This window comes from Neofelis nebulosa, chromosome 4 (assembly GCF_028018385.1).
Source record: "Neofelis nebulosa isolate mNeoNeb1 chromosome 4, mNeoNeb1.pri, whole genome shotgun sequence".
NCBI classification, from domain to species: domain Eukaryota; kingdom Metazoa; phylum Chordata; class Mammalia; order Carnivora; family Felidae; genus Neofelis; species Neofelis nebulosa.
The window spans coordinates 96,008,867-96,036,518 of record NC_080785.1 but is presented as its reverse complement, the minus strand read 5'-3'; the positions used below and the strand labels follow the sequence as shown (position 1 = coordinate 96,036,518).

The 27,652-nt window shown below is 37.0% G+C and overlaps 1 protein-coding gene across 4 annotated transcripts in view; it reads right to left on the bottom strand.

Annotated features, from left to right (window-relative positions):
* SUGCT (succinyl-CoA:glutarate-CoA transferase) overlaps nt 1-27,652 on the bottom strand; it is a 758,031-nt gene that overhangs the window by 638,721 nt on the left and 91,658 nt on the right. For all 4 annotated transcript variants that reach the window (XM_058725465.1, XM_058725466.1, XM_058725467.1 and 1 more), the window contains exon 7: nt 18,561-18,652. In XM_058725465.1, coding sequence (XP_058581448.1) covers nt 18,561-18,652 — 92 coding nt within the window. The remainder of the gene's footprint in view (nt 1-18,560; nt 18,653-27,652) is intronic.

The following is a 27,652-nucleotide window of genomic DNA, read 5'->3' as shown; positions in this document are numbered from 1 at the left end:
GAGACAGAGTATGAACAGGGGAGGGCCAGAGAGAGAGGGAGACACAGAATCTGAAACAGGATCCAGGCTCTGAGCAGTCAGCACAGAGCCCGACGCAGGGCTCGAACTCATGGACCGTGAGATCATGACCTGAGCCGAAGTCAGACGCTTAACCGACCGAGCCACCCAGGCGCCCCAAGCCACTTACATTCTAAAGACAGAGAGACATACAGTTAACAGCATAATGAAAATTATACAGGTACATAGAGAAAGAAGTGGCAAATGTAGCCTAAAAAAGTAAGAAAGGAACCAGGTTATAAATGATGAATAAAAGCCCTGGAAACAGACTAGTGCTTTCAATAGGGGCACTACTGGCATTTTACAGGGAGAATTTTATTTATTTTTTAAGATATTTTTAGTGTTTGTTTATTTATTTATTTATTTATTTATTTATTTATTTTGAGAGAGAGAGAGAGAGAGAGTGTGTGTACACAAGTGGGGAAAGGGCAGAGAGAGAGGGAATCCCAAGCAGGCATGAACTGTCAGCACAGAGCCTGACACGGGGCTCGATCTCACAAACCCACAAACCTTGAGATCATGACCTGAGCTGAAATCAACAGTAGGACAATTACCCAACTGGACCACCCAGGCACCCTTGGAGGGAGAATTTTAGATTCATGAGCCCATCCATAGATTAAGGATGTTTACTCATCCCTACCCTAAGTACTAAGTGCCAATAACAATCGCATGTCATTTTAAAACTCCCCAAAGTAGGGATAGAGACTACCACCCAGATGAAAACAATTTCTAGAGCATAGGCTACCTCAAGTTCAGAACTGACAAAGTGCAGAGACCCATCATCCTACTTCTTAGTTACAGACAGTAGCAAGGGAAATGAAGTAAAAGAAAGGTGAATGACTAAATGAATAGGAAGATGGGTTTAAAAGATTAAGAGGGATAATAAGGTGAAGGAATTTGTGGTGTGGAAGATGCAATCAGAGAATACATACCAAAATGGAATCTTTATGTTACACAAAATATAAAATGCAGACATATCAGTTGGTTTGATGAACCAAATTAACTGTCACTACCTAAAAGATGACTATAGAACAGGCACTGAGCATGGTTTCCCATGTAATTCATGTGATGCTTCTACCATCACTTGACCACTTTACAACCACCATTTTAACAAGATGTTTTCTCTGTCTTTTAAAGGAGAAAATTAATGTAGACAACTTGTCTTATGTTAAACTGAATGACAGGATGAACGTTCAAACCCAGATTCCTAATTCCTGGGACCATTCAATGAAGGTGTTAAAACAGTTCAAGATAATGACAGGCATGGGGACTTGACAAGACAACTGTGAGGGTCAAAGTTCCAGGATAACATGGCAAAAGAGAGACAAGACCAGGATGACTATAGCTAGAAGCACGGGAAAGAGAGAGTTTGTGCAGAGATTTTAGAAGTGGAGTGAGTGTTGGCCTAAGTTGTGGAACCAAACGCTAGATGTGGGGATGGACAGCAAGAAGACTAGGACCCCATCCCTAGCCTGAAGTTTGCAGAAGGTGCAGTAGCCAAGCACGAGCATCCTCCAATTGAGAGGAACTTGAAAAAGGTAAATAAAACCCATACATGATACAAATAATATTACAAAACACCCCAATGTATAATCCCTTTCTATATTGGTAAATGTCCTTTTTGTCCTACAACATTTAAATAAACTGTTTATATTTACTTTAGTCTTTCCTCTTGGTCTTAAAAAAAGGATTTTTTTTTTTTTAACATTTCTTTGGGATGTTTCCAACTTGTTGACATTTCTCTGGCATTTTTGGTGTTTACAAATCAACTCAGTATTACATTTCCAGGAGTACCAGTGCTATATATAGATAAACTATAATAATCTTCTTCCTCTGCACTGTGAAACAAGAGTGGATACAGCTCAAAATGATATTGACAATATCAAAGGGGTCAACATAAACAAGTAATTTGGGTGAATAAAATGCTAAATAAAAATAACTTATTCAAATTCTGGTTATATATACTGGACAGTTTAGAAACATGATAATAATGACCAGCCTCTATAATAAGAACTGCTGACCATTAGGAATCCTCACTCCTGGGCACCTGGGTGGCTCAGTTGGTTAAGCATCCGACTTGGGTTCAGGTCATGGTCTCGCAGTTTGTGGGTCTGAGCCCCACATCAGGCTCCATGCTCAGAGCCTGGAGCCTGCTTCACATTCTGTGTCTCCCTCTCTCTCTCTGCCCCTCCCCCACTCACACTCTCTGTCCCTCTCTCTCTCTCAAAAATAAATGTTAAAAAAAAAAAATCCTCACTCCCAAACAAACTAGGTGCTGAGACTTCCTCACCCCCAAAAGGGTAATACACATGCATCCTCATTCCTCAGTCTATGTAATCCCAACATATAATTTTTTAGATGAGAAAATCTCCGACTGATGATCAAAAGAAAACATCAGGGGAAAACTAGATTGCAAATAAGAGAAAATATGCAAACCTACAGATTATAAGCAGACAATTCAGTCTGTTTTTTTTAACTCTTTCATAGAATGAAGAAAAAATAAAATCACATCTTTAAGCCTCCTGCTATTGTTCTTTTCTATTGCAATTTATGGATGAGTTCAAAATGAAGGACGTCTCTATTACTATTCTCTTTCAAAGTTTAAAGCAAGTATTTGCTTTTTATCCTATGAAAAGTAAAGAATCATTAAATATAAATGTGTTAAATTTTTTAAAGGAGTTTTCTTTTTTTTTTTTTTTTTTAATTTTTTTTTTCAACGTTTTTTATTTATTTTTGGGACAGAGAGAGACATAGCATGAACAGGGGAGGGGCAGAGAGAGAGGGAGACACAGAATCGGAAACAGGCTCCAGGCTCCGAGCCATCAGCCCAGAGCCTGACGCAGGGCTCGAACTCACGGACCGCGAGATCGTGACCTGGCTGAAGTCGGACGCTTAACCGACTGCGCCACCCAGGCGCCCCGAGTTTTCTTTTTTTTTTAATTTTTTTTCAATGGTTATTTATTTTTGAGAGACAGAGAGACAGAGCATGAGCACAGGAGGGTCAGAGAGATAGGGAGACAACAGAATCCGAAGCAGGCTCCAGGCTCCAAGCTATCAGCACAGAGCCCGATGCAGGGCTTGAATTCACAAACTGTGAGATCATGATCTGAGCCCAAGTCGGAAGTCGGACACTTAACCAACCGAGCAAACCAGGCACCCCAGGAATTTTCTAGAAAAAAAGAACAGTACATTTTTAAAGGTATTTAAGTTACAGGGAAAAAAAACAACAACCAGTAACCGAGAATAATTTGACATCTTAAACTATAGAAGATTGTATGGCTTTTTATAGTATAAAGAAATTTTTAGCAAGCATTGGCTATTTCAGAATAAGACATAATCCTTCTAAAATGAAATGCTTTCCACCCCAGTCTGTGATATTTTGTCAGAGCAGCTTGAAAGGACTCAGAACCTAGAGAACTAGCTGATCATTGTACATTTTGTAAACAAATAAAAAGAATCAGGCATTAAAAAAAATAAAATAGAATGCTTTCTCTAAAAGAAAAAACTTAAATAAAGGAGGCCTTTTCTCCCCAAGGAAATATAGTTCATTTCTTGAAAAACTGGGATTGTTTGTTTGTGTATGCATGCATGTGTATAAAATCTTTTTTTAATACTTTTTAAACTTTATTTACTTGAGAGAAACTGAGACAGCATGAGCAGGAGAGGGGCTGAGAGAGAGGGAGAGAGCGAGACAATCCCAAGCAAGGGGCTCAAACTCATGAAACCATGACCTGAGCTGAAACCAAGAGTCTGATGTGTAATCGACTGAGCCACCCAGGATCCCTGTGAAATATCTTATTAGAGATCTGTTTTAGAGGAATTTGAGGATTTTTGCATTCCTTCATTAATTTCACAGCTGACTCTTTCTTTGTGTTCACTTCCATTTAGGGGTCAAATATGAAGAAAACAAAGCAAAACTACACTGTAATATACACTCTATGGAATAGCAGCTAAAACACCAAGTAAGCTTCAAAAAGAAATATCAGTAGTGTTAATGTCAGTCAGTAGGATCAGGTTCATAAATCCAACTTTATACAAACTAAACTAAATTGAATAGTCAATAAATCAACCAACAAATCGGTTGTACACAAGGGGGAAAAAACATAATTATTTCTTTTCTCTAAATTTATTTGCAGTTTCACTGAACTGACCTACGATCTAGTTGTTTTAACACATATAAATGTACATCTGCATTCAGTCAACCAATGTTTGAGTGCCTGTTATGTTCCAGGCATTGTCATAGATTCTGGCAGTAACAACAAGTTCGTGACCTCACAGAGCTTACATTTTAAAGGTGAAAATGGACAGTAAACAATAAACGGGTAAGAATAAGGGCACCTGGGTGACTCAATCAGTTACGCATCTGACTCTTGATTTAGGCTCAGGTCATGATCTCACAGTTTGTGGGTTCCAGCCCTGCATCTGGCTCCATGCCTGCTTGGGATTCTTGCTCTCCCTCTCTCTCTGCCCCTACCCCATATGCTCTCTCTAAAAATAAATTTTAAAAACTTTTAAAAAAAAGAACGAAATATAATTCCACACACGACGATAAGTGCTATGAAGAAAAAATAAGGAGGGTAAGGAGTTGGGGAGTGACTGGAAATAATGTGGGATGGGTGGACAAACTAAAAGTAATGTTGCCCTTTCAGGACTGACCTCTACTACTAGGACACTAATTCAAGTATTCCATTTATTCAGCACATACTCTTATTCAGGCACTACAGTGGGTAGAATCTTCACAACAATTATGAAAAACAGGTATGTGACTGCCATTTTATAGATGAGGAAATGGAAATTCATAGTAGCTTGTGTAAAGTTACTTAGATAATAAATAGCAGAGCCTAGATTCAAACTCTATGTAACACCAAAGTCCATGCTCTTTCTTCTAGATCACACAACTGCTCTGATAAAGATCAAAATGGCCTCATTGTTTCCAAACTACAATTCCTTACCATAGTTATAATATTCATTAGCTTTACAAAGGTTTAATAAATCAAATCCTTCGTATACACTACATTTCCAAGAGGTGTTAGGAAATAAGAGGAATGATATGTTATTAACCCTTAAAATTCAGTACTTTCAGAATTATCATTTATAATGTCTGTGGTAATTGTATTTGGAAATTCTTAGCAACATTTTCTGTGTCTCACAAAACATCTTCCATGATCTGGACACTATCCCAAAATATTTATTATAATAAAACCATATTTACCAACATATGGTATATCCTTAGGACTTTTTTATCTTGGAATCTTATGTGACCTACGGAATTGTAACTTTAATAACCAAATAAAAATGTTATTACACATTGTTTTATTTGGGAAAATACAAGTCCAATTGGAAAATTACTGTTTTCGGCTGGTGAACAGACACATTAAAGCACAATTCTACCACCCCGTTTATACTTTGCCCATCATCTTCTTTGTGTGGATTTTAGGTTTTTGTTTGTTTTTCCTACATCATTGGTCCTATTATGAACCAAAGAAGTATAACTCTGCAACGATGGAATGATAACTCTTAAAAGGCACAGACCATGAAAAGAACCAAAAATTGAGGAGCACCCATGTGGTACAGCTCCTCACTTCCCCTCCCTTGCCCAGACAATACTAAGGAAAGATAGGTTTAGTTGACCAAATACTGAGAATCCAGATCAAAACTCTCTAATAGGAAAGAAGCACAATGAAAGGGTTAAAAAAAAAAAAAAAAAGAACTCTCAGAAAAGTTAACACAAGTACCCTTAAAGGAGGGGCGCCTGGATAGCTCAATCTGTTAAGCATCTGACTCTTGATTTTGGCTCAGGTCATGATCTCATGGTTCCTGAGATCAAGCCCCGTGTCTGGCTCCATGCTTCAGTGCAGGGCCTGCTTGGGATTCTCTCTTTCCCTCTCTCTCTCTCTGCCCCTCCCCCATGCTCCCCCCACTCTCGCAAAATAAATAACTAAATTAAAAAAAAAAATGCCCTTAAAGAAGAAAGTCTAAGGTCCAGAACCAAGGCAAGAAATGCCACCAGGATTTGCCTTGTCCATTCTTGGGAGTTCCACACACCATTGGCTGGCTGAAGCAGGTGTAGCACAGGGCACTTGTTGGGGTCTAGAAAGAGGGCAACCCTAAGCCCCAGTAAAGACTACACTCAGTCCTGCAAGGCTTGGCCTCCTACCACCCCCCACTCAACCTCTTCTACCTCACCCCACTCCTATTCCTATACCTCAAGCAACTCCAACTTGGAGAAATGATTGTTGCAGTCCAGAACTTCAGTGCTACAGAACTTGACTAGAGCTGGTATTAGAGACAGAGTAAGTGAATAAAAGTACTTAAGTATAAATACTAACTAAACTTTGACTAAGTCAAAGTACTAATCAGCAACAATTGGGAAGTGATGAAAGGGAGATAGAGGGAAGAAATGTAGAATGCTAATAATTTCTCATAGCACGAAATCAACACACAATGTTTAAAAATGAACATGAGGTTAGTTAACGAAGCATGAAATGACTCCAACATTACTTGATGGGTTTTCATAATCTCTTGTCTCAACCTTGAAAGGATCTGTTATGAACAATTACTTTTGTAAAGAAGGAACATTTAGCTAAATTCAAGCAATGCCTTCTATTTCACTTAATTTATTGTTCCTTTGTTAAATTCAACTAAATTTAATACTTATTGGCTTTAAATCAACAAGAATATTATAATTAAGATACATTATGATCTTGTTCTTATGAAATTATTTCCATTTATCATGCCATCTGAATATGTCCACTTGTAAAGCATAAACAGATGTCTGGAATGATGCTCACCAAATATTACTACTAGTAACTTCTGAGTGGTGAAATCTAGGATAATTTGTTTTCTAATCCATTGTTTTCTGCATTGCTTAACTTCTTTTTATAACTTTTCAATTCTAGTTAGTTAACATACAGTGTTATATTAGTTTCAGGTATGTAATAGAGTGATTCAACATTTCCATACAACACCCAGTGCTCATCACAACAAGGGCACTCCTTGATCCCCATCACCTATTTAATCTGTCCCACCTACCCATCTCCTTTCTGGTGACCATCAATTTATTCTCTATAGTTAAGAGTCTGTTTCTTGGATTGCCTCCTTCCCTCTTTTTCTTTTCCCCTTTGCCCAGTCATTTTGTTTCTTAAATATCACATGTGAGTGAAATCATACGGTATTTGTCTTTCTCTGACTGCCTTCTTTCAGTTAGCATAATACCCTCTAGCTTCATCCATGTTGTTGCAAATGGCAAGATTTCATTCCCTTTTATGGGTAATACTCCACTGTATATATAGACCACATCTTCTTTACCCATTCATCCATCGAAGGACACTTGGGCTGTTTCCATAGTTTGGCTATGGTAGATAATGCTGCTATAAACATCAGAGTGCATGTAACCTTTTGAATTAGTAATTTTGTATTCTTTGGGTAAATAGCTGGATCATAGGGTGGTTCTATTTTTAAATTCTTGAGGAACCTCCATACTGTTTTCCAGAGTGGTTGCATCTCTTTGCAACCCCACCAATGATGCAAGAGAATTCCTTTTCTTCCACATCCTCGACAACACTTGCTTCTTACATTTTTTATTTTAACCATTCTGAGAGGTATGAGGTAATGTCCCATAGTAGTTTTGATTTGCCTTTCCCTGATGAGCAGTGATGTTGAGCATTTTTTTGTATGTCTGTTGGCCATCTGGATGTCTTCTTTGGAAAAATGTTTATTCATGTTTTCTGCCCATTTCTCAATTGGGTTATTTGTTTTTTTGGTGATTCAGTTTAATAAGTTCTTTGTAGATTTGAGATGCTAACCCTTCATCAGATACGTCATTTACAAAAATCTTCTCTCATTCCCTAGTTTGCCTTTTGGTTTTGTTGATTATTTCCTTCACTGTGCAGAAGCTTTTTTTTTTTTTTGATTTAGTTCCAATAGTTTATTTTTTATCTTGCTTCCCTTGCCTCATGAGACATGTCTAGAATGAAGGCGCTACAGCCGATGTCAACAGAGGTTACTGCCCGTTATTCAATATAGCACTGGAAGTCCTAGCCACAACAACTGGACAACACAAAGAAATAAAAGGCATCCAGATCAGCAAGGACAAACTACAACTTCCACTATTTGCAGGATGACACGATACTATACATAGAAAACCCAAAAGACTCCACCAGCAAAACTGCTATAACTGATAAATGAATTCAGTAAAGTTGCAGGATACAAAATCAATGTACAGACACCTGTTGCATTTCTATGCACCAATAATGAAGTGGCACAAAGAGAAATTAAGGAATCAATCCCATTTACAACTGCACAAAAAACAATAAAATACCTATGAATAAACCAAACCAAAGAGGTGAAAGACCTGTACTCTGAAATCTATAAAACACTGATGAAAAAAATCGAAGACAACACAAAAAAATGGAAAAACATTCCATGCTCATGGATCAGAATAACAAACATTGTCAAAATGTCTATACTTACCCAAAGCAATATACACATTTAATTCAACCCCTATCAAAATACCAACAGCATTTTTCACAGAACTAGAACAATCCTAAAATCTGAATGGAACCACACAAGTCCCCAAATAGGCAAAGCAACCTTGAAAAAGAAAAACAAAGCTGGAAGCATCACAATTGCAGACTTCAAGTTATATTACAAAGCTGTAGTGATAAAAACAGTATGGTACTGCACAAAACAGACACATAGATCAATGTAACAGAACAGAAAACCCAGAGATGAACCCACCACAATTATATGGTCAATTAATCTTCGACAAAGCAGGAAAGAAAATCTAATGGAAAAAAGACAGTCTCTTCAAAAAATGGTGATGGGAAAACTGGACAGCAACATGCAAAAGAATGAAACTGGACCACTTTTTATACCACACACACACACACACACACATACACATACACACACACACACACACAGAAAAACTCAAAATGTATTAAAGCCCTAAATGTGAGGCCTGAAATCATAAAAATCCTGGGAGAGAGCACTGGCTACAGTAACCTCCATTGACATGGCCTGTAGCAACTTCAGCAAACTCAACACCCAAAAAACAAATAACCCAGTTAAGAAATGGACATTTTTCAGGGGCGCCTGGGTGGCTCAGTCAGTTGGGTGTCCTACTTCAGCTCAGGTCATGATCTCACAGTTTGTGGGTTTGAGCCCTGTGTCGGGTTCTGTGCTGCCAGCTCAGAGCCTAAAGCCTGCTTTGGATTCTGTGTCTCCCTCTCTCTCTGTCCCTTCCCCTGCTTCACACACACACACACTCTCTCTCTATCAAAAATAAATAAACATTAAAGAAAAAAAGAAATGGACAATTTCCAAAGAAGACATCCAGATGGCAACAGACATACAAAAAAATGCTCAACATCACTGCTCATCAGGGAAAGGCAAATCAAAACTACTATGGGACATTACCTCATACCTCTCAGAATGGTTAAAATAAAAAATGTAAGAAACAACAAGTGTTGTCGAGGATGTGGAGGAAAAGGAATTCTCTTGCATCATTGGTGGGGTTGTAAACAGGGGCAACCACTCTGGAAAACAGTATGGAGGTTCCTCAAGAAGTTAAAAATAGAACCACCCTATGATCCAGCAATTGCACCACTAGGTATTTACCCAAAGAATACAAAATTACTAATTCAAAAGGATACATGCACTCCAATGTTTATAGCAGCATTATCTACAGTAGCCAAACCATGGTAACAGCCCAAGTGCCCATCGACAGATAGATGAGTAAAGATGTGGTGTATATATACAATAGAATATTACTCAGCCATAAAAGGGAATGAAATCTTGCCATTTGCATTGGCATGGATGAAGCTAGAAAGTATTATGCTAAGTTGAAAGAAGGCAGTCAGAGAAAGACAAATACCATATGATTTCACTCATATGTGGAATTTAAGAAACAAAACAAATGAGCAAAGGGAAACAATAAAAGAGAGAGAGGCAATCCAAGAAACAGACTCTTAAGTATAGAGAACAAACTGATGGTTACCAGAAGAGACATGGGTGGGAGACAGATTAAATAGGTGATGCGGATTAAGGATGGTGCTTGTGATGAGCAGCAGGTGCTATATGGAAGTGTTGAATCACGAGCCTGTATACCTGAAACTAATATTACACTGTATGTTAGCTAATTGGAATTTAAATAAAAACTTAAAGAAAAAAAATTGTCACATCTATTCCAACCTTCCGCAACCACCACCCTAATTGGTCAGCAGCTACCAACATCAAGGCAAAACCCTCCACCTGCCATAAGATTATAACTCACTGAAAGTTCAACTGATCGTTAGCAATTTTTGGCAATAAAGGGTTTTTAAGTTAAGGAAGTGCATTTTTTAAGATATAATGCTATTGCACACTTAATAGACTACAGTGCAAACATAAATTTTATATTCACTGGGAAGCCAAAAAGTTCATTTGACTTGCTTTATTGCAATATTGGCCTTATTGTGGTGCTCTGGAACCAAACTCACAGTATCTCTGAGATATGCCTGTACATAAATATTTCAAATTTCAGTTAGGTCCTTATTCTCAGACATTACTGACAGGAGTATCAATTGGTTGAATCTCATGGAATATCAATAGCTATCAAAAGTACAAATGAAAAAATCTTTTGACACAGCATTTTTGTTCTAGGGACTTTTTAATATATATATAATTACACATGTGAAAAATAACAGATGCAAGAATATTCCCTGTAGGGGCACCTGAGTGGCTCAGTCAGTTAAGCGTCCAACTCAATTTGGCTTGGGTCATGATTTCATGGTTCATAGATTAAGACTCACATCTGTCAGTGCAGAGCCTACTTGGGATTCTCTCTCACCCTCTCTCTCTCTCTCTGTCCCTCCTCTGCTAGAGCACACTCTCTCCCAAAATAAATAAATAAACATTTTTTTAAAAAAGAATATTCCCTGCAGTCTTATGGAAATAGCAAAATACTCAAAAGGAATGAAATGCCCATCAAGAAAAGGCTGCTTAAATAAATTATGGCATATCCGTAGATGTGGACAAAATAAAAGGAAGTGTACTGATACAGAATAAGCTCCAAAATATATAAAGTGAAATAAAATACAATACAATACATTTAGTTTATGTAACCCAAATTGTGAAAATTTAAATTCTAAAGCTTCTAGAAAAAAAAAACATAGAAGAAAATCTTCCTGACTTAAGGCAAGTAAAGATTTCTTAAACAGGACATAAAGGACAGTAACAAATAAATGGAAAACATTAATTTGACTTAAAATTAAAAACTTCTCATCAAAAAACATCATTATGATACTAAAAAGGCAAGCCCATAGACGGGGAGAAAATATCAGCAATACATTTATCTGACAGACACTTGTATCCAAAATACAAAAAGAAATCCTATGAATCAATGAGAAAAAAAAAAAATAATGCTCCAAAAAAAAAAAAAAACAGAAAAGATTCTAACATATAGTTCAAAAGATATCCAAATGACCACTAGCAATATGAAAAAAATGTATATCATTATTCATCAGGGAAATGCAAATTCACATCACAATGAGGTACTACAGCATACCCACCAACATGACTATAGCTAAAGAGACTAGCAATGGCAAGAGTTGGTGAAGATAATTAAAACTTCCACTCATTGCTGGAAGAGTATAAACTGGTACCATTCTGGAAAACTGGTAGTCTACTAAAGCTAAATGTATCTCTAACCTATGATCCATCAGTCCCACACCTAGGTATATATCCAAGATATAAAGGAGTGTGAATGTCCAAAAAAAGACATTCAAAAGAATGTTCATGGGAGTTTTATTCATAACAGGCAAAACCTGGAAACAGCTCAGATGTTCATTAATAAAACAGTAGATAAATTGTGATATATTCAACCAGTGAAATACTATATAGCAGTAAAAACATATCAGTAATGCACACAATTGAATGAACCTCAAAACATTATGTTGAGCAAAAGAAGCCAGACATTAAGGTACTCCTTTACAATATGATTCTATTGATAGATGTTTAAGAAATAAAATAGTCCATAGAAGTGAAAACAGTGGTTAGGAGAAGGTGGTATTACAATATTGTATTATTGTAATATTACAATATATTTGTAAATCATTAAGCCATACCCTCAAGGGGTGCCTGGGTGGCTCATTCGGTTAAGCATGCGACTTTGGCTCAGGTCATGATCTCACAGTTCGTGAGTTGGAGTTCCACATCAGGCTCTCTGCTGTCAGCATGGAGTCTGCTTTGGATCTTCTGTCCCCCTTACTCTCTGCCCCTCCCCTGCTGGCTCTCTCTCTCTCTCTCTCTCTCAAAAATAAATATTAAAAAAAAAATAAACCATACCCTTAAGATTTTTCACGAGTATAATTATACCCCAGCTTTTATGGGATTTTAAAACATCAAGAAAATATAGTACCAACTGTGTTTCTTCAAAGCTAAGGGAAGACTATTTTGCTTATTTTTTTATTAAAATTTTTTAATGTTTATTTATTTTTGAGAGAGAGAGAGACAGCATGAGCGGGGAAGGGGCAGAGAGAGATGGAGACACAGAATCTGAAGCAGGCTGCAGGCTCTGAGCTGTCAGCACAGAGCCCAATGCGGGGCTCAAACCCACGAACTGGGAGACGTGAGCCGAAGTCAGATGTTCAACTGACTGAAGCACCCAGGTGCCCCTATTTTACTTATTTTTGAACAGAGTTTCTCTGAAAGGATGCAAGAGAAAAGTGGTAGCACTGATTGTTTCTGAGGAGGACAAGACAATCGGATTTACATTGAGGAAAGGAGATTTACACTGTAGACTCTTAAATTTAGGGTGACAAAGACAAGCCTGATTTACACCCCAATGTTATTATGTAAAAACCCTCTTCCACTCTTAAAAGAGTCCTGGTTATAGTTAAATTATATGGTCAACATATTCACATGTCTTGTAGATTTAGTATATGAATGTATTACATCTTCAAAATAAAATACAAACTAAATGTAATACAGTGCCTTTGGACAGCACCGTAAGAGCATTTTCTCTTTATGCCATTATTTGTGCTTCCTTGGCTTTCACTTAATTTTTTTTTAATGTTTACTTTTGAGACAGAGACAGAACATGAGCAGGGGAAGGGCAGAGAAAGAGGGAGACACAGAATCTGAAGCAGGATCCAGGCTCCGAGCTGTCAGCACAGAGCCTGATGCAGGGCTTGAACCCACGAACCATGAGATCATGACCTGAGCCAAAGTTGGCCGCTTAACCGACTGAGCCACCCAGGTGCCCCAAGTGCTTCCTTTGGTTTTAAAAGGAAAGATAAATATCTAAGAAGCATTGCTTGTGAACCTCATTTTATCAATCCTGCACACTTGAGACAAACTAATCTGAAGTACAGCTTTCATCACATCATACCCCTTCAAAAACCTCCATAACTCCACCATGAGCAAACAACATCCCAACTTCTTCGCTTGAACTTAGACTTTGCAAAGTAGCACCTTCACCACTTTTCTCCCACTCTTCTGAAACCTTAACTCAGCTCTTCCATACCTAGCCCATATACTTGCCCTACATAAGCCTGATTCTATCCTGCTTCTCTGTCTTTATCCACTCTGATCTCCACTACGAATGTCTCCATCCATCTGAATGCTATCCACTTTTCCAGGTGGCCTTCAACTCAAATCTTGCCACTTTCTTCAAGTCCTGCTCTGAGCCACACTTATATTTTACTTCAAGTTAGAGTAAATTCTCTACAACAGATTCCAAGTGAGCCATAAATTGGCTTTTGAAGAATTTATTAGTTACATTTAAAAAAAGAAAACATTTTTAGAGTATCTATTGTTCTGGGCACTAAGACATCAGGTTGAATAAGAGGCTGTCCCCACCCTGGAAGATCTCATAGAAACAGCTGACAACTGCTCCCATACCAACTTTTCCTCACATATCTGCCATTCTCAGCTGCCTGCAAAGCACTTAATGCGCAATCAACATTCCACATACAGACACACACACCCACACACATACATATTTCCTAACCCAGGCCTCTAGGATCATAAAACTCAAAGGCTTTCAAAAGTTGCTTCTCCGGAAGAAAAAGTTAGAGGTCCTCTATCTTACAGCTCTCTATATTGTCTGCTACAGAGCATTCCACTTAATTTTATGCATTTTCTATTCTTTTCTAATTTTTCCGTAAGTATATGTTGAATCTAGTCAATCAAATTGTTACTTATAGAGTAAGATACTAAACTTATGATATCTAATACAATACTATACACATATGGTAAATACATCATTGTTCATTGACCGATCAAAATAATCCATCTTGATATTTATGTGTACTATAAATTATAGGTGAATTATTACTCAGAATACATGTTACATATTTATCAGTCATCTACTTTTCAAAATCTCATACTTATTGGTTTTGTTCCCAACCCTTCTCCATATTCCCTATGCATGAAGAAAAAAAAAAAGTAGATGGATAGATAGATACCTGTTTTGAGTAATGACTAGTTAGCATACAGCCATGAACATGAAAAAGATAATATGATTTTGTTTGAAGCACAAGATTATAATTTAATCATAATATATAGACCTTAGTAAGTCATTGGCTTCTGTCAGAGGCTATCAAAGAATATCTGCTGCCTACTTTCAGTGCAAAGGGGTTTTTAATAACAATACCTCACATAATGTTTCCAAGTGTTTCTCAAACCATCTCCATCAGAAACATTTGGGGTCACCATTAAATATGCATTAATGATAAGCCCACAAATCAGTATCTCTAAGAGTGGAGATGAGAAAACTACAGATATACCAAGCACTTGCTGACTATTTTATATACTATCCCACATTACACACAATTTTGTGCTTTTATGTTTTATAAGAGATATTTTATTTGCTTAATCTAATACCTTGAAGAGAAAATATGTGAGTATCACTTCGAGGTGCACTTCACTGAAACACAGAGAAGCTAGGTGATATGTTCAAGGTCACACAGCACAGTGCCAGAATATTCATTCAACATGTATTCATTAAGTGCTTACCAAGTGCCAGACTGTTCTAGGCAGAGATACAGCAGTGACCAAGCAAAGACCATGGTCTTATGAGGCTTATTATTCTTTTGGGCACATTGGGCAGCCAGTAAACATTACACAAGAGAAATTAGATACAGTCAGGCCTCCAGACTCTTAATCAAATGCTTTCTCCCTACAATGCATGATTGATTCACTAACTGTAACATATCATATCATGTAGCCTGTGTAGGCAAAATGCAAATACAATAAAAAGCAAAATTCATTCTTCAGGAAGTATGGAGAGTGGATATAGTGTCAGGGTGTAAAGAGTAAAGGAAATCTGGGTTAAAAGTCTGGCTTTTGCGCTTCATATACCATGACAGCACTCTGGACAAGTTATCTAACCCTTTAAGCTTTTGTTACAGAATTTATCAATGCCTACCTAGAAGGATTGATGTGAGGATCAAAACCTGTAACAGTGTATGTAAAGCATCAAGCATGGGTCCAGGAGAGTGCAGGCATTGGTTAGCTTTTCCTCCACAATCAAATATGAATCTTATCTGACAACACCACAGCATGCCTAACCTAAAAGGCCAGATTTGAGATCTAGTGGAAGTCAACTGTAACTGGTTTGCTTAAATTTCATCATAGAGACTGCTTTCACAAATTTTATCCTACATTATATACTTAGGTGATACCCCGTTGGGATAAAAAGCGCAATATTATCCTGTTATTTAAAAAAAACATGCAGGGCGCCTGGGTGGCTCAGTCAGTTGAGTGCCCAACTTTGGCTCAGGTCATGATCTCAGGCTTGTGAGTTCGAGCCCTGCATCGGGCTCTGGGCTGACAGCCCGGAGCCTGGAGCCTGCAGCCTGCTTCAGATTCTGTATCTCCCTATCTCTGCCCCTTTCCCAGTTCACACTCTGTCTCTCTCTCTCTCTCTCTCAAAAATAATTAAACATTTTTTAAAAAAACATGCATTTTGAGGTTTTATTATCATGATGCTAGTCTATACATTAGGAACATCACTTCATTTTCTAGGAAGAATTATATCGGATCATCACTTAAAAAGTGTGTATATATAATAATGTATCTTCTCTTTTTATCAAACTGTTAAGTAATATAATAAGACCCTAAAGACTAAGTTCAGCTACCATGTCCTACCTCCCCAACCTAATTTTCCCCCTTCTTTGTCAGCTCACAACAATCCAATGACACTGGCATTCTTTTAGCTCCTCAAACGTACCAGACTCTCCAGCATTTAGACACCAGCATGGGTCACCAGGCTGATGCCTAACTGGGTCGCACCTTATACATCTGGTCCTCAGAGAAGCCTTCCCTGACCAACCATTCCGACAGTGTTAGGCTGCACAGTGTAGGGTGATGTGGTGAAGCCTCAGGACAATGATACATGATAGAGAAGCCTGGGTTCCATTCAGTCATCTGACAAGGTAGATAAAAGTTCACGAGCAATATGATATAACTGGCAATAATGCATCTGCATTGGCTAGTTGAAGATATCAGCCAGAGCTTTCGGAAGTGTTCCTTCCTCTGCCAAGAGGTATAAAATATTGCTGACAACAGGGAGTACTATTAAAGGGAACTCCCAATGTGGCCTAATTCTCTCCACTTCTGCTTTTATTCTTTGCTGTCAAAACACATTTTGCAGAGAACTTTGGAAGTACACTATTATAATGGTCTGAGGCACACTGTTGTATATGTTAATAGTATATAGAGCCCTTTTTCAGAGTTCTTTTTATTTGTCTTTAGTGTTTACTTTCTGCTAATGTTTGTTTTCTCCATTTAAGGACTGTGCCCCCCCTGCCCCCCGCCATTGCCTGCTTTATCACCAGTGCCTGCCAGTTCCCAGCATAGAGAGGGAACATGTGCAAGAACCATTCACTGGATCGATTAATTAAGATATAAAGATGTGTCCATGTGAAAGAAAGAAATACAGTATATGGAAGTTAAGTTTACCTAATACATGTAAAGTACATAAAGTAATGCTGGGCACTTAGTAGCACTCAATGAATGCTGTCTTTATCTGCTTAGCTAGAACAAAAATCTGCCAAGTAGGATAACAGAAGACAGAACAGCTGTTAGTGACTGACAAATACTAAGGTTGAGCACATGCTGGGTGGTTACCCCTGTCAGAGTATATATCACAGTGCACTAAAGGAACCAGAGTAATGCTTCACAACAACTGTTTTTAAGTTATTTCATTTTAACATGTGAATATACAAATTTAAAAGTCCAAGATCCAGGGCGCCTAGATGACTCAGTCAGTTAAGCGTCTGACTCTTGGTTTCAGCTCAGGTCACGATCTCAAAGTTCATAGAATCAGGCCCTGTGTTGGGCTCTGCGCTGAGCATGGACCTTGTTTGGGATTCTCTCCCTCCCTCTCTCTCTCTCTGCCCCGCCCCCACTCTCTGTCTGTCTCTCTCTCTCTCTCAAAATAAATAAATAAACATTAAAAAAAAAAGAAAGTCCAAGATCTTTTCACATATTCGTGGTTGAGTTCAGTACTCTTAAAACAAAACCACCCACAATAATAAAGTCTTGTACACATAAGCACTTCTATGGGATAGAGCAAAGAGATATATCCATCCTCCATTCTCCTGGCAGATGGAAAGAAAACTGGTGTCCTTACATATTTTAAGAAAAGGCTATACACATTTTTCTTAGACTTGTGAAAATGAAACAGGCAATAAAAGCAACAAATACTTGTATCTCAAGACACTGAAATCCCAACAGCTGCTTTAAAATTAATAAAAAGAAGGAAAGGCAGCAAAAGAGAAGACTCAAGGTCACTCTGCCTCCGTTTAACCCAAAACTGCAGGTATATTTCCTAAAGAATTCACTGACTAAAGTGATTCAGGGAAGGAACACCTAACTGGGAAAAGGTTTCAGACCTACCAATCCAATCTGTTTTGGAAATGGATGTCTTTAACTATTTTTATTTATTAGACTTTCACACTTTTTTTTAGCTCCCACGCCATTCTTACCGTTTTCTCACAGAGTCCGTTTTCTAAGAGTCTTCAAGTCAACCAAACACATTTTAGTCATCTCTACATTTTTTAGGAAATTCCCAACCTATTATTAATAAAGAGGGTTTGCTATAAAATCAAATAATTCTCCCACTGTCAGAACCTAATGTATATAACAAATCAGACGCAACTCCACCTGAGGCTTTAAGCAACAAATTTTTAAATACATAACCACTTATTAATACTCCAGAAGGAAAAAGAGACCTTCCGCTCTGTACATATGCCAAATGAAGGTATGGTCTAGTCAGCCATTCTACTTGACAGAAGGACTATTCCTAAGTTACATCCGGGTGCCTATACCAAGCTTGAACAATATAATCCACGCAGAAAATGTGTTCATCGCTTATCTGTTGCTTCTTGCTTTTTAAAAAGATTGTTATAAAATTAACTCAAATTTAGGCTTATAGGTTAATGAAGAGGAAAATCCCTTTGGAAGAAACAGGGAATAAATTTATGAATATTCTAAAGCTAAAGAATGATACCTACCTCAGGCCCTGTGATGTGCATCAGACCAGAAACAGCAGAGGCAACAGCATCATAACCAGCTCGCTGAGACAGTGGACCTGTCTGACCGTACCCTAAGACAAGAATAGACATAGTCGGTAACAAGCCGGGGGAGCAATGGTACAATAGTGTGTTAAAAACTCTTTGTATCCAGAAATCTTGCAGCAATTTATTACTATTACAAGGCATATAATAGTATCCCTTGAAAGGAAGCAACAAAAATTATTTATGATCTTATACCCTAAAAGGGTGCAAACTGGAAACTCGAGGTCTGAATCCCACCTGCATGAATGTTCTGTCTGGCCTGAAGAGTGTCCTGGAATGTTTTTATTGAGTTTCCAGCTGTTTAAAAAGCAGGAGATAACACATAAAATGCAAATCTCTGGCTTTTCTTGAAAAATCAGAAAATAAGTTCAAAACTAGGTCCAGGCAACAATCAATTAGAGTAAGTAACAGCTCTTCCCTTTACAGAGGGAAATAAAATTCTCCAATTTGCCTTTCCTCCACCAGTCTTACTCCTTTATGCCTAAGCCTAATTCACTCCCAGACTCCAATCATATATGTTATTCTTGTTCTGTACAAACCAATAATACAAAGTAAAATAAAACAATAAACCAATGTCCCTCTGGAATCTGTTTACATATTTTCTCAGGTATGCAAAAATATATACACAAATGATGATTAAAAACTTTGAACATAAATAATATGATTGCATGACCTAACAGTGTGTTCTAAGATTACAAACAGAAGGTGAAGTTATTATTTTTTTTTCCTCCAGCAAAAATCAAGAGAACACAAGAAATAGTTTCTCCTGCTCTCCTAGGTTCCTAAGCCCTGGCACTTATTGTTGAATAATAAAGAGTATTTCAGGTGCTACATGAATCTGTCTCCAAATACCATGTTATCAACCAAAGAGTGAACACATGAAAAGCCTTCCAGATCCGTAAGCTATTAGCTGAAATCTCCTGTATACCTTACTTTAAAAACCCAGAAAGGGGTGCCTCAGGGCCTTTGCTTTCCTCTCCAGTTACCTGGGACATTCTCCCTCCATTTCATTCCATATATCCATATACATCACTCCCTCACATCCTCCAAATTTGCATTCAAATGTCTCCTTACCAGAGAGGCCTTCCCCAAAGAACTTTTATGAAAGAGCACTCTCCCTTCTCACTCTTAATCTGCCTTATCTGACTATATTTGTCTTCATAGCACTCATCCCAAGATATATAACATAGCTGTATGTTTACTGATTTAGTCTGGTCTCCTCCCTACGAAAATGTGTGCTCCAGAATTTTTTTTCCATCTGATTCACTGCTGGGTTCACAGCATCCAGAATAGTATTCAATAACATTTATTGAATAAATGAATACTTGTTACATAAAATACATTAAAAGAAATAATCTATAACAACTAAATTAATAAAGAAACTAAAGAACTTTTTGTTTTGTTTTGTTTTTGACAAAAATTGCAATCTAGGAGGTGCCTGAATTTTCCTCCTCCCACAGACACACCAAATGCACAGCTCCACGTGGACTAATTCCCTCTGAGAGAAATCCAGAATTAGTTGTTTGACTACTACATGGTGTAATGGAGAAAATACCCACATCTGAATGGGCAGGAAAGGCTGAGTCACACTCCTGCCATAAACCCCACTCCTGGCACAGCACCATCCAATCAAGAGGAAACTCCCAGCTCCAACTTCTCCTTCAAGAGTAAAAGGTTTGGGCCACATATCAGGTGTCCCAACTTTTAAGGCTCCCACCTGAGGGAAAGGCCCCCAAAGCACCTCGCTCTGAGATCCAGCAGGACTAAAGCAGAACTAAAGCAAACAAAAACGAGTCAATGACAGGTGCATAAACACTAACCACAAGCTATCTTCCCAGGGATCAGCACAGAGGGAGCAGGCAAAAACGTCCATCTCCCAGCTTTTCCCTACAAATGGTCTCACTGCATAATTTATAAGCTACCACCTGAGGATTTGGACTGTAATTAACATATATCTAGGTGCTGACTGCAATTCTACCTGGAATTCAAAAGAGCTAGTGGTTCATACTCCAATAATAACACCAGGTCACCAGCATCTCTCTGGAAAGAGCTTCTACACATGTCTGGACCCAGGCTTTTGTAACTATTGCCCAAGGGATGGGCCCCCAGATCACCTGACTCTGACAGCCAATGTGGGTTTACATTCACAAGTCCCACAGTGCTATACCTGCTATAAAGAAGCAGCTTTTAAACAGGCAAACTTTGGGGCGCCTGGGTGGCTCAGTCAGTTAAGCATCCAACTTCAGCTCAGGTCACGATCTCATGGTCTGGTCCGTGAGTTCGAGCCCCGCGTCGGGCTCTGGGCTGATGGCTCAGAGCCTGGAGCCTGCTTCCGATTCTGTGTCTCCCTCTCTCTCTGCCCCTCCCCCGTTCATGCTCTGTCTTTGTCTCAAAAATAAATAAACGTTAAAAAAAATTTTTTTAATAAATAAATAAACAGGCAAATTCCATGGCTATACATCAGGCTCAGCACAGAAAGAGAGCACAAAAACACCTATCTCCCAGTTTCTCCACAGAAGGAGTTTGAATGCATACTTTCTCAGGTGTTGTCTGAGGACCAGCTTCTAATAAACTTACATGTACTTGTTAACTGCTATCATCCCCTTTGGGGACACTGATGGATCTTGGCACACACTCAACCAGCAAAAGACATGAAGAACAAACACAATGGCTTGGGCAATCATAAAGATTTGAGAGGAAACTTGGAGCTCAGCCCAGGGTGATTAATGAGGTTTGTCTCCTATACAAAACTGGTCTCAAGACTGAGAGAGGTGGCTGTTTTAGATAATATATAGAAACCAACACAGAGAATCAAGGAAAACGAAGAAACAGGAATATGTTCCAAACAAAAGAACACGGTAAATCTCCAGAAACTGACCTGAAGGAAATGGAAATTATTTTTCTGACAGAGAGTTTGAAATAACAATCATAAAGGCAAGATCAGAAGAGCAATGCATGGTCAAAGTGAGAACTTCACAGGAAAGTAATGCATGACCAAAGTGAAAACTTGGACAAAGAGAGAGAAAACATTTAAAAGTACCACAGAAATCATAGAGCTGAAGAATACAATAACTAAAGTGAAAAATTTGGTAGACGCATTCAACCACAGACTAGATCAGCTGGAAGAAGAGATCAGAGAATTAGAAGACAGGCAGTGGAACACATCCAATCAGAGGAACAAAAAGGAAAATGAGTGAAAATAGCTTATGGGCTTATGGGACATCATCAAAAAGACCAATATACATATTATAGAGGTCCCAGAAGAAGAAAAGAGGCAGAGGAAGAGGCAAAAGTTTACTTAAAGATATAGTGCCTAAAAACTTCCCTTATCTGAAAGAAAAAACATGATATCCAGATCCAGGCAGCCCAAAAATACCTAAAAAGATGAATCTAAAGAGACTCACACTCAGACACATTATAATTAAATTGTCAAAACTTACTGCCAAAGGGAGAACCTTAAAACCATCAAGAGAAGAGCAACTTGTTGCATATAAGAGAACTGTCATAAGACTAACAGTAGATTTTACAAAAACTATGCAGGCCAGAAGGGAGTAAAATGAGATATTCAAAGTGCTGAAATAAAAAAAATTGCCAGCCAAGGACACTCTATTCAATAAAGCTGCCTTTCAGAATTGAAGGAGTAATAAAGAATTTCCCAGATGAACAAAAGCTGGAGGAATTTATCCCCACTAGACCAGCCTTGCAAGGTATGAAAACAAAAGAGTGCTAACTGGTTACATTAAATTTATCAAAGTATGACACTTTGGTAAATATATAGCTAAATTCAGAAAACTCTAATGTTGTAATGGTGGTGGGTAAGTCACTTATATAACTGTAATATAAAAGTTAAAAGACAAAAGTATTAAGAACTCCCATAACTACAGTAATTTCTTTTTTTTTAGGTTGTAGGTTTTTATTTTATTGTATATATAATTTATTGTCAGATTGGTTTCCATACAACACCCAGTGCTCACCCCAATAGGTGCCCTCCTCAATGCCCATCACCCACTTTTCCCTCTCCCCCACTGCCCATCAACCCTCAGTTTGTTCTCAGTATTTAAGAGTCTATTATGGTTTGCCTCCTTCTCTCTCTGTAACTTTTTTTTTCCCCCTGCCCCTCCCCCCTGGTCTTCTATTAAGTTTCTCAGGATAAGAGTGAAAACATATGGTATCTGTCTTTCTCTGCCTGACTTATAGTAATTTCTAAATAGATACATAATATAAAAAAATATAAACTGTGACATCAAAACATTAAAATGTCAGGAAAGAATGTAAAAATGTTTGTATACATCTAAATTAGGTTGTTATCAACTTATAATAGACTGCTATAATTATAAGATGTTTTATGTAAGCCTCATGGTAACAGAAAGCAAAAACCTATAACAGCTACACAAAAAAGAAAGAAATCTAAGCATACCACCACAGAAAATCATCAAATCATAAAAGAAGAAAACAAAAGAGAAAGGAAGAAACAAAGCAATTACAAAACAACCAGACAACAATTAACAAAATGACACAGTTAAGTCCTTACCTATCAATAATTACTTTAATACAAATGCACTAAGTTCTCTAATCAAAAGACATAGAGTAGCTAAATAGATTAAAAAAAAAAAAAGACCCAACTATATGCTGCCTACTAAAGACTTCCTTAAACTTTAAGCACACAGATTGAAAATGAAAAGATAGAAAAAATATTCTATGCAAATGAAACCAAAAGAAAGCAAGGGTAGCTATAGTTATATCAAGTAAAATAGACTTTAAGCCAAAGACTCTAATAAGAGATAAACAAGGGTATTGTGTAATGATTAAAAAAAAAGTCAATCCAACGGGAGGATATAACACTTGTAAATATTTATGTACATGCTCCTAAACAACCAATGGGTCAAAGAAGAAATCAAAAGATAAATAAACATCTTGAGACAAATAAAAATGCAAATACAACTTAACAAAACTTGTAATATATAATATATAAGCAGTTCTAAGAGGGAAGTTTACAGTGATAAATGCCTACATTGAGAAAAAGGAAAGATCTCAGATAAACAACCTAATTTCACACCTCAAGGACTAGGAAAAGAAGAACAAACTAAGCCCAAAATTAGCAGACAGAAGGAAATAACCAAAATCGGAACAGATAGAGACTAAAAAGATAACAGAAAAGATCAATGAAACTAACATCTCTTTTTTTTTTTAAATATAAACAAAATAGACAATCTTTAGTTAGAATAGCCAAGGGAAAAAAAGAGACAGAACTGAAATAAATAAAATCAGAAATGAAAGAGAAGTTACAAGTGATGCCACAGAAATACAAAGGACACAAGAGACTATTATTAACAATTATACAACAACAAATTGGACAACCTATATATTAGACAACTGCCAAAATCTAAAAGAGGAGGGCTTCAAAACTCATTTTACAAGGCCAGTATTATCCTGACACCAAAACCAACAAGGACACTAAAGAAAAGAAAATTACAGACTAATAACCCTGATCAACATAGATGTAAAAATCTCAACAAAAATTAGCAAACTGAATCCAACAGAACATTTTAAATACACCATGATCAAGTGGAATTTATTCCAGGAATGCAAGGATGGTTCAACATCCACAAATCAGTCAATGTGATACATCACATCAACAAAATGAAGGATAAAAATCATATGATCATGTCAATAGATACAGATAAAGCACCTGACAAAATTCAACATCCATTTATCATAAAAGCTCTCAACAAATTGAGTATACAGGGAATGTACCACAACCTAATAAAGGACATATATGACAAAACCAGAGTTAACACCATACTAAATGGTGAAAAGTTATCAGCTTTCCCTCTAAAATCAGGCACAAGACAATAGTACCCACTCTCACCACTTCTATTCAACATAGTATTTGAGGACCTAGCCAGAGTAATTAAGCAAATTAATTGAAGAAAAAAAAAAGTGCATCCAAAGCAGAAAGGAAAAGTAAAATCGTCTGTGAATGATACGATCTTACATATAGAAAACCCTTAAGACTCCACCAAAAACTGTGAAAATAAACAAATTTAATAAAATTTCAGGATACAAACTCAATATACAAAAATCTGTTGCATTTCTATACACTAACAACAAATTATATGAAAGAGAAATTAAGAAAACAACCCTATTTACAACAGTATCAAAACAATAAAACATTTGTAATATATTAACCAAAAAGATAAAAGATCTGTACACTGAAAATTATAGACATTAATGAAAGAAACTGAAGAAGACACATTAAATGGAAAGATTCCCCAAGCTCTTGGACTGGAAGAATTAACATTGTTAAAATGTCAGTGTTACCCGAAGCCACCTACAGATTCAACACAATCTGTATCAAAATCCCAATGGCACTTTTTATGAAATTAGAAAAATAATAGTATAATTTATATGAAACCAGAAAAGACCCTAAATAGCCAAAGCTATTGTGAGCAATAAGAACAAAGCTGGAAACACCACATTTCTTGATTTCAAAATATATTAAAAGCTACAGTAATCAAAACAGTACATGGTAATGGCATAAAAACAGACAAATAGACCAATGGAACTGAATACAGAGCCCCCCAAAAACCACAAATATATGGTCAACTAATCTTTGACAAGAGTACCAAGAACACACAATGGTAATTGACATTCTGTTCAATAAATGGTGCTGGGGGGGAAAAAAAAAAAAAAAATATATATATATATATACACACATATATATATAAATTTAAATATATATATATATATATATATATATATATATCTCCACATGCAAAAGAATGAAATGTATCCCTATATTACACTATACACAAAAATCAACTCAAAATGGTTTAAATACTTAACTATAATATGTGAAATCATAAAAGTTCTAGAAGAAAACATAAGGAAAAAGCTTCTTCACATTGCCCTTGGCAATAATTTTTTGGATATGACACCGAAAACATGGGCTAAAATAGACAAATGGAATTACATTAAACTAAAAAGCTTCTGCAAAGCACAGGGAACAATCAGAAATGAAAAGTCTATCTACAGAATGGGAGAAAGTATTTGCAAACCATGTAACCTGATAAGGTGTTAATATCCAAAATTTATATGGAACTCATACAACCAAATAGAAAAAAAAAAAAACAAATAATCTGATTTAAAAATGAACACAGGACCTGAATAAACATTTTTCCAAAGAAGACATAACAAGAGACCAATAAGTACATGAAAGATGCTCAACTTCATTAATCATCAGGGAAATGCAAATCAAACCCACAATGAGATATCACCACACACTTGTTAGGATGGCTATTATCAAAAAGACAAGAGATGACAAATGTTGGCAAGGTTCTAGGAAAAAAAAGGAACCCTTGAGCACTATTGGTAGGAATGTAAGTTGGTATAGCTATTATGGAAAACATTATGAAAATTCCTCAGAAAAATAAATTAATAATAGAACTCCATATGATACCACTTCTGGGTATATATCCAAAGGACATGAAATCAGTATCTCAAGAAGGTATGTGGACTCTCATATTCAGTGCGGCATTATTCACAATAGCAAAGATATGGAAACACATTGTGCATTTTGAATATATACAATTTTGTCAATTATTTCTCATTTATCTTGGGAAAAAAGAAAAAAAAGATAGATATGTAAAACAAAATCTCCAGATAAAATTATCACTTAGTATTAAGAAATTAAAGTGGTTCAAGATTAAGTTATATTTATCAGTACCGATGACAGAAAAGATGTCACAACATATATCTCCTATATGCCTTATTTTGGAAAGTTTCACACAAATAAAAGTTGGAAGAATCATATAATAAATCCATTAGCAACTTCCATAATTATTTATTCATAGACAATCTTCTTTCCATTACACTTATTTTTCAGCTAAAACTATTATATGAAGAACGAAGTAAAAACCATAAAAAGTCTTGACTCAGGTAAAAACTATTCACACAAAATCCTAGACTCTGCCATGCTGGTGTTCCAGTTTCAGAAACAAAACTTGTAAATTCTGAACTGTTACTTTTTAAATCTTTAGAAAAGCTAAAATGGGATATGAAGGGAATATAATGGGAAATAAAGCATAAGGTGATATTTCTCCAGAAATACAAAAATTAATACCAAGCATTAGGAGTGAATTTATATTCCAGGGCAGCTAATTTACAACTGTAAAGGGCGCTCTAGACCAGCCTTCCAGTATTCCACACAATAGTTTTTAAACAGCTGGTATCTCCAACATAAAACAGGCCCCCTGGAGCAGAGAAAAGCTCCACCATAAGAGAGGAACATTGGAGCGCCTGGGTGGCTTGGTTGGTTAAGCATCTGACTCTTGATTTTAGCTCAGGTCATGATCTCAGGGTCATGGGATCGAGCGATGCATCAGGCTCCAAGCTGGGCTCCACACTGAGCTTAGAGCCTGCTTAAGATTCTCTTTCTCCCTCTCCCTCTGTCCCCACCCTCTCTCTCTCCAAAAAGAATAAAATAAAATAAAAATTAAAATTTAAAAAAACCTGTTAGCTCAACAGGAAGTCAAGAGAAGGAATTAAGTTTCAGTCCACTCTCAGGTGCTCAGGAATTAGGAGTCCAAATCCCTCAAATCAATCAAGGCCCATCAGCACAACTCTATATGGAGTCTTCTAAATAAAGGCCTGCAGGAAAATATGCTCAGAAAAACAAACAACAGGCTAAATAAAAGTGCACCAAAATAGTTGCCTTGTGATACAAATTTTCTTGTTCAGTTTACAACAAAGAGGAAGCACAAATACCAAATTACTTTAAATTACAACTTCCAAGTACTTTTTTTTTTCCATCTAACTTCTTTTTCTTTTAACTATTTTTTTCTTTGAGCACAGAGGCCAACATGCAGCTTGAACTCACAAACCATAAGATCATGCCCGGAGCCAAAACCAAGAGTTGGACACTTAACCACCTGAACCACCCAGGTGCCCCCAAGTACTTCTTTTAAAGAGAGATGTAGTTGCTCTCATGGAGACAGTAGGGCATACTGAGTCAGAAGATGAGTTTTCAG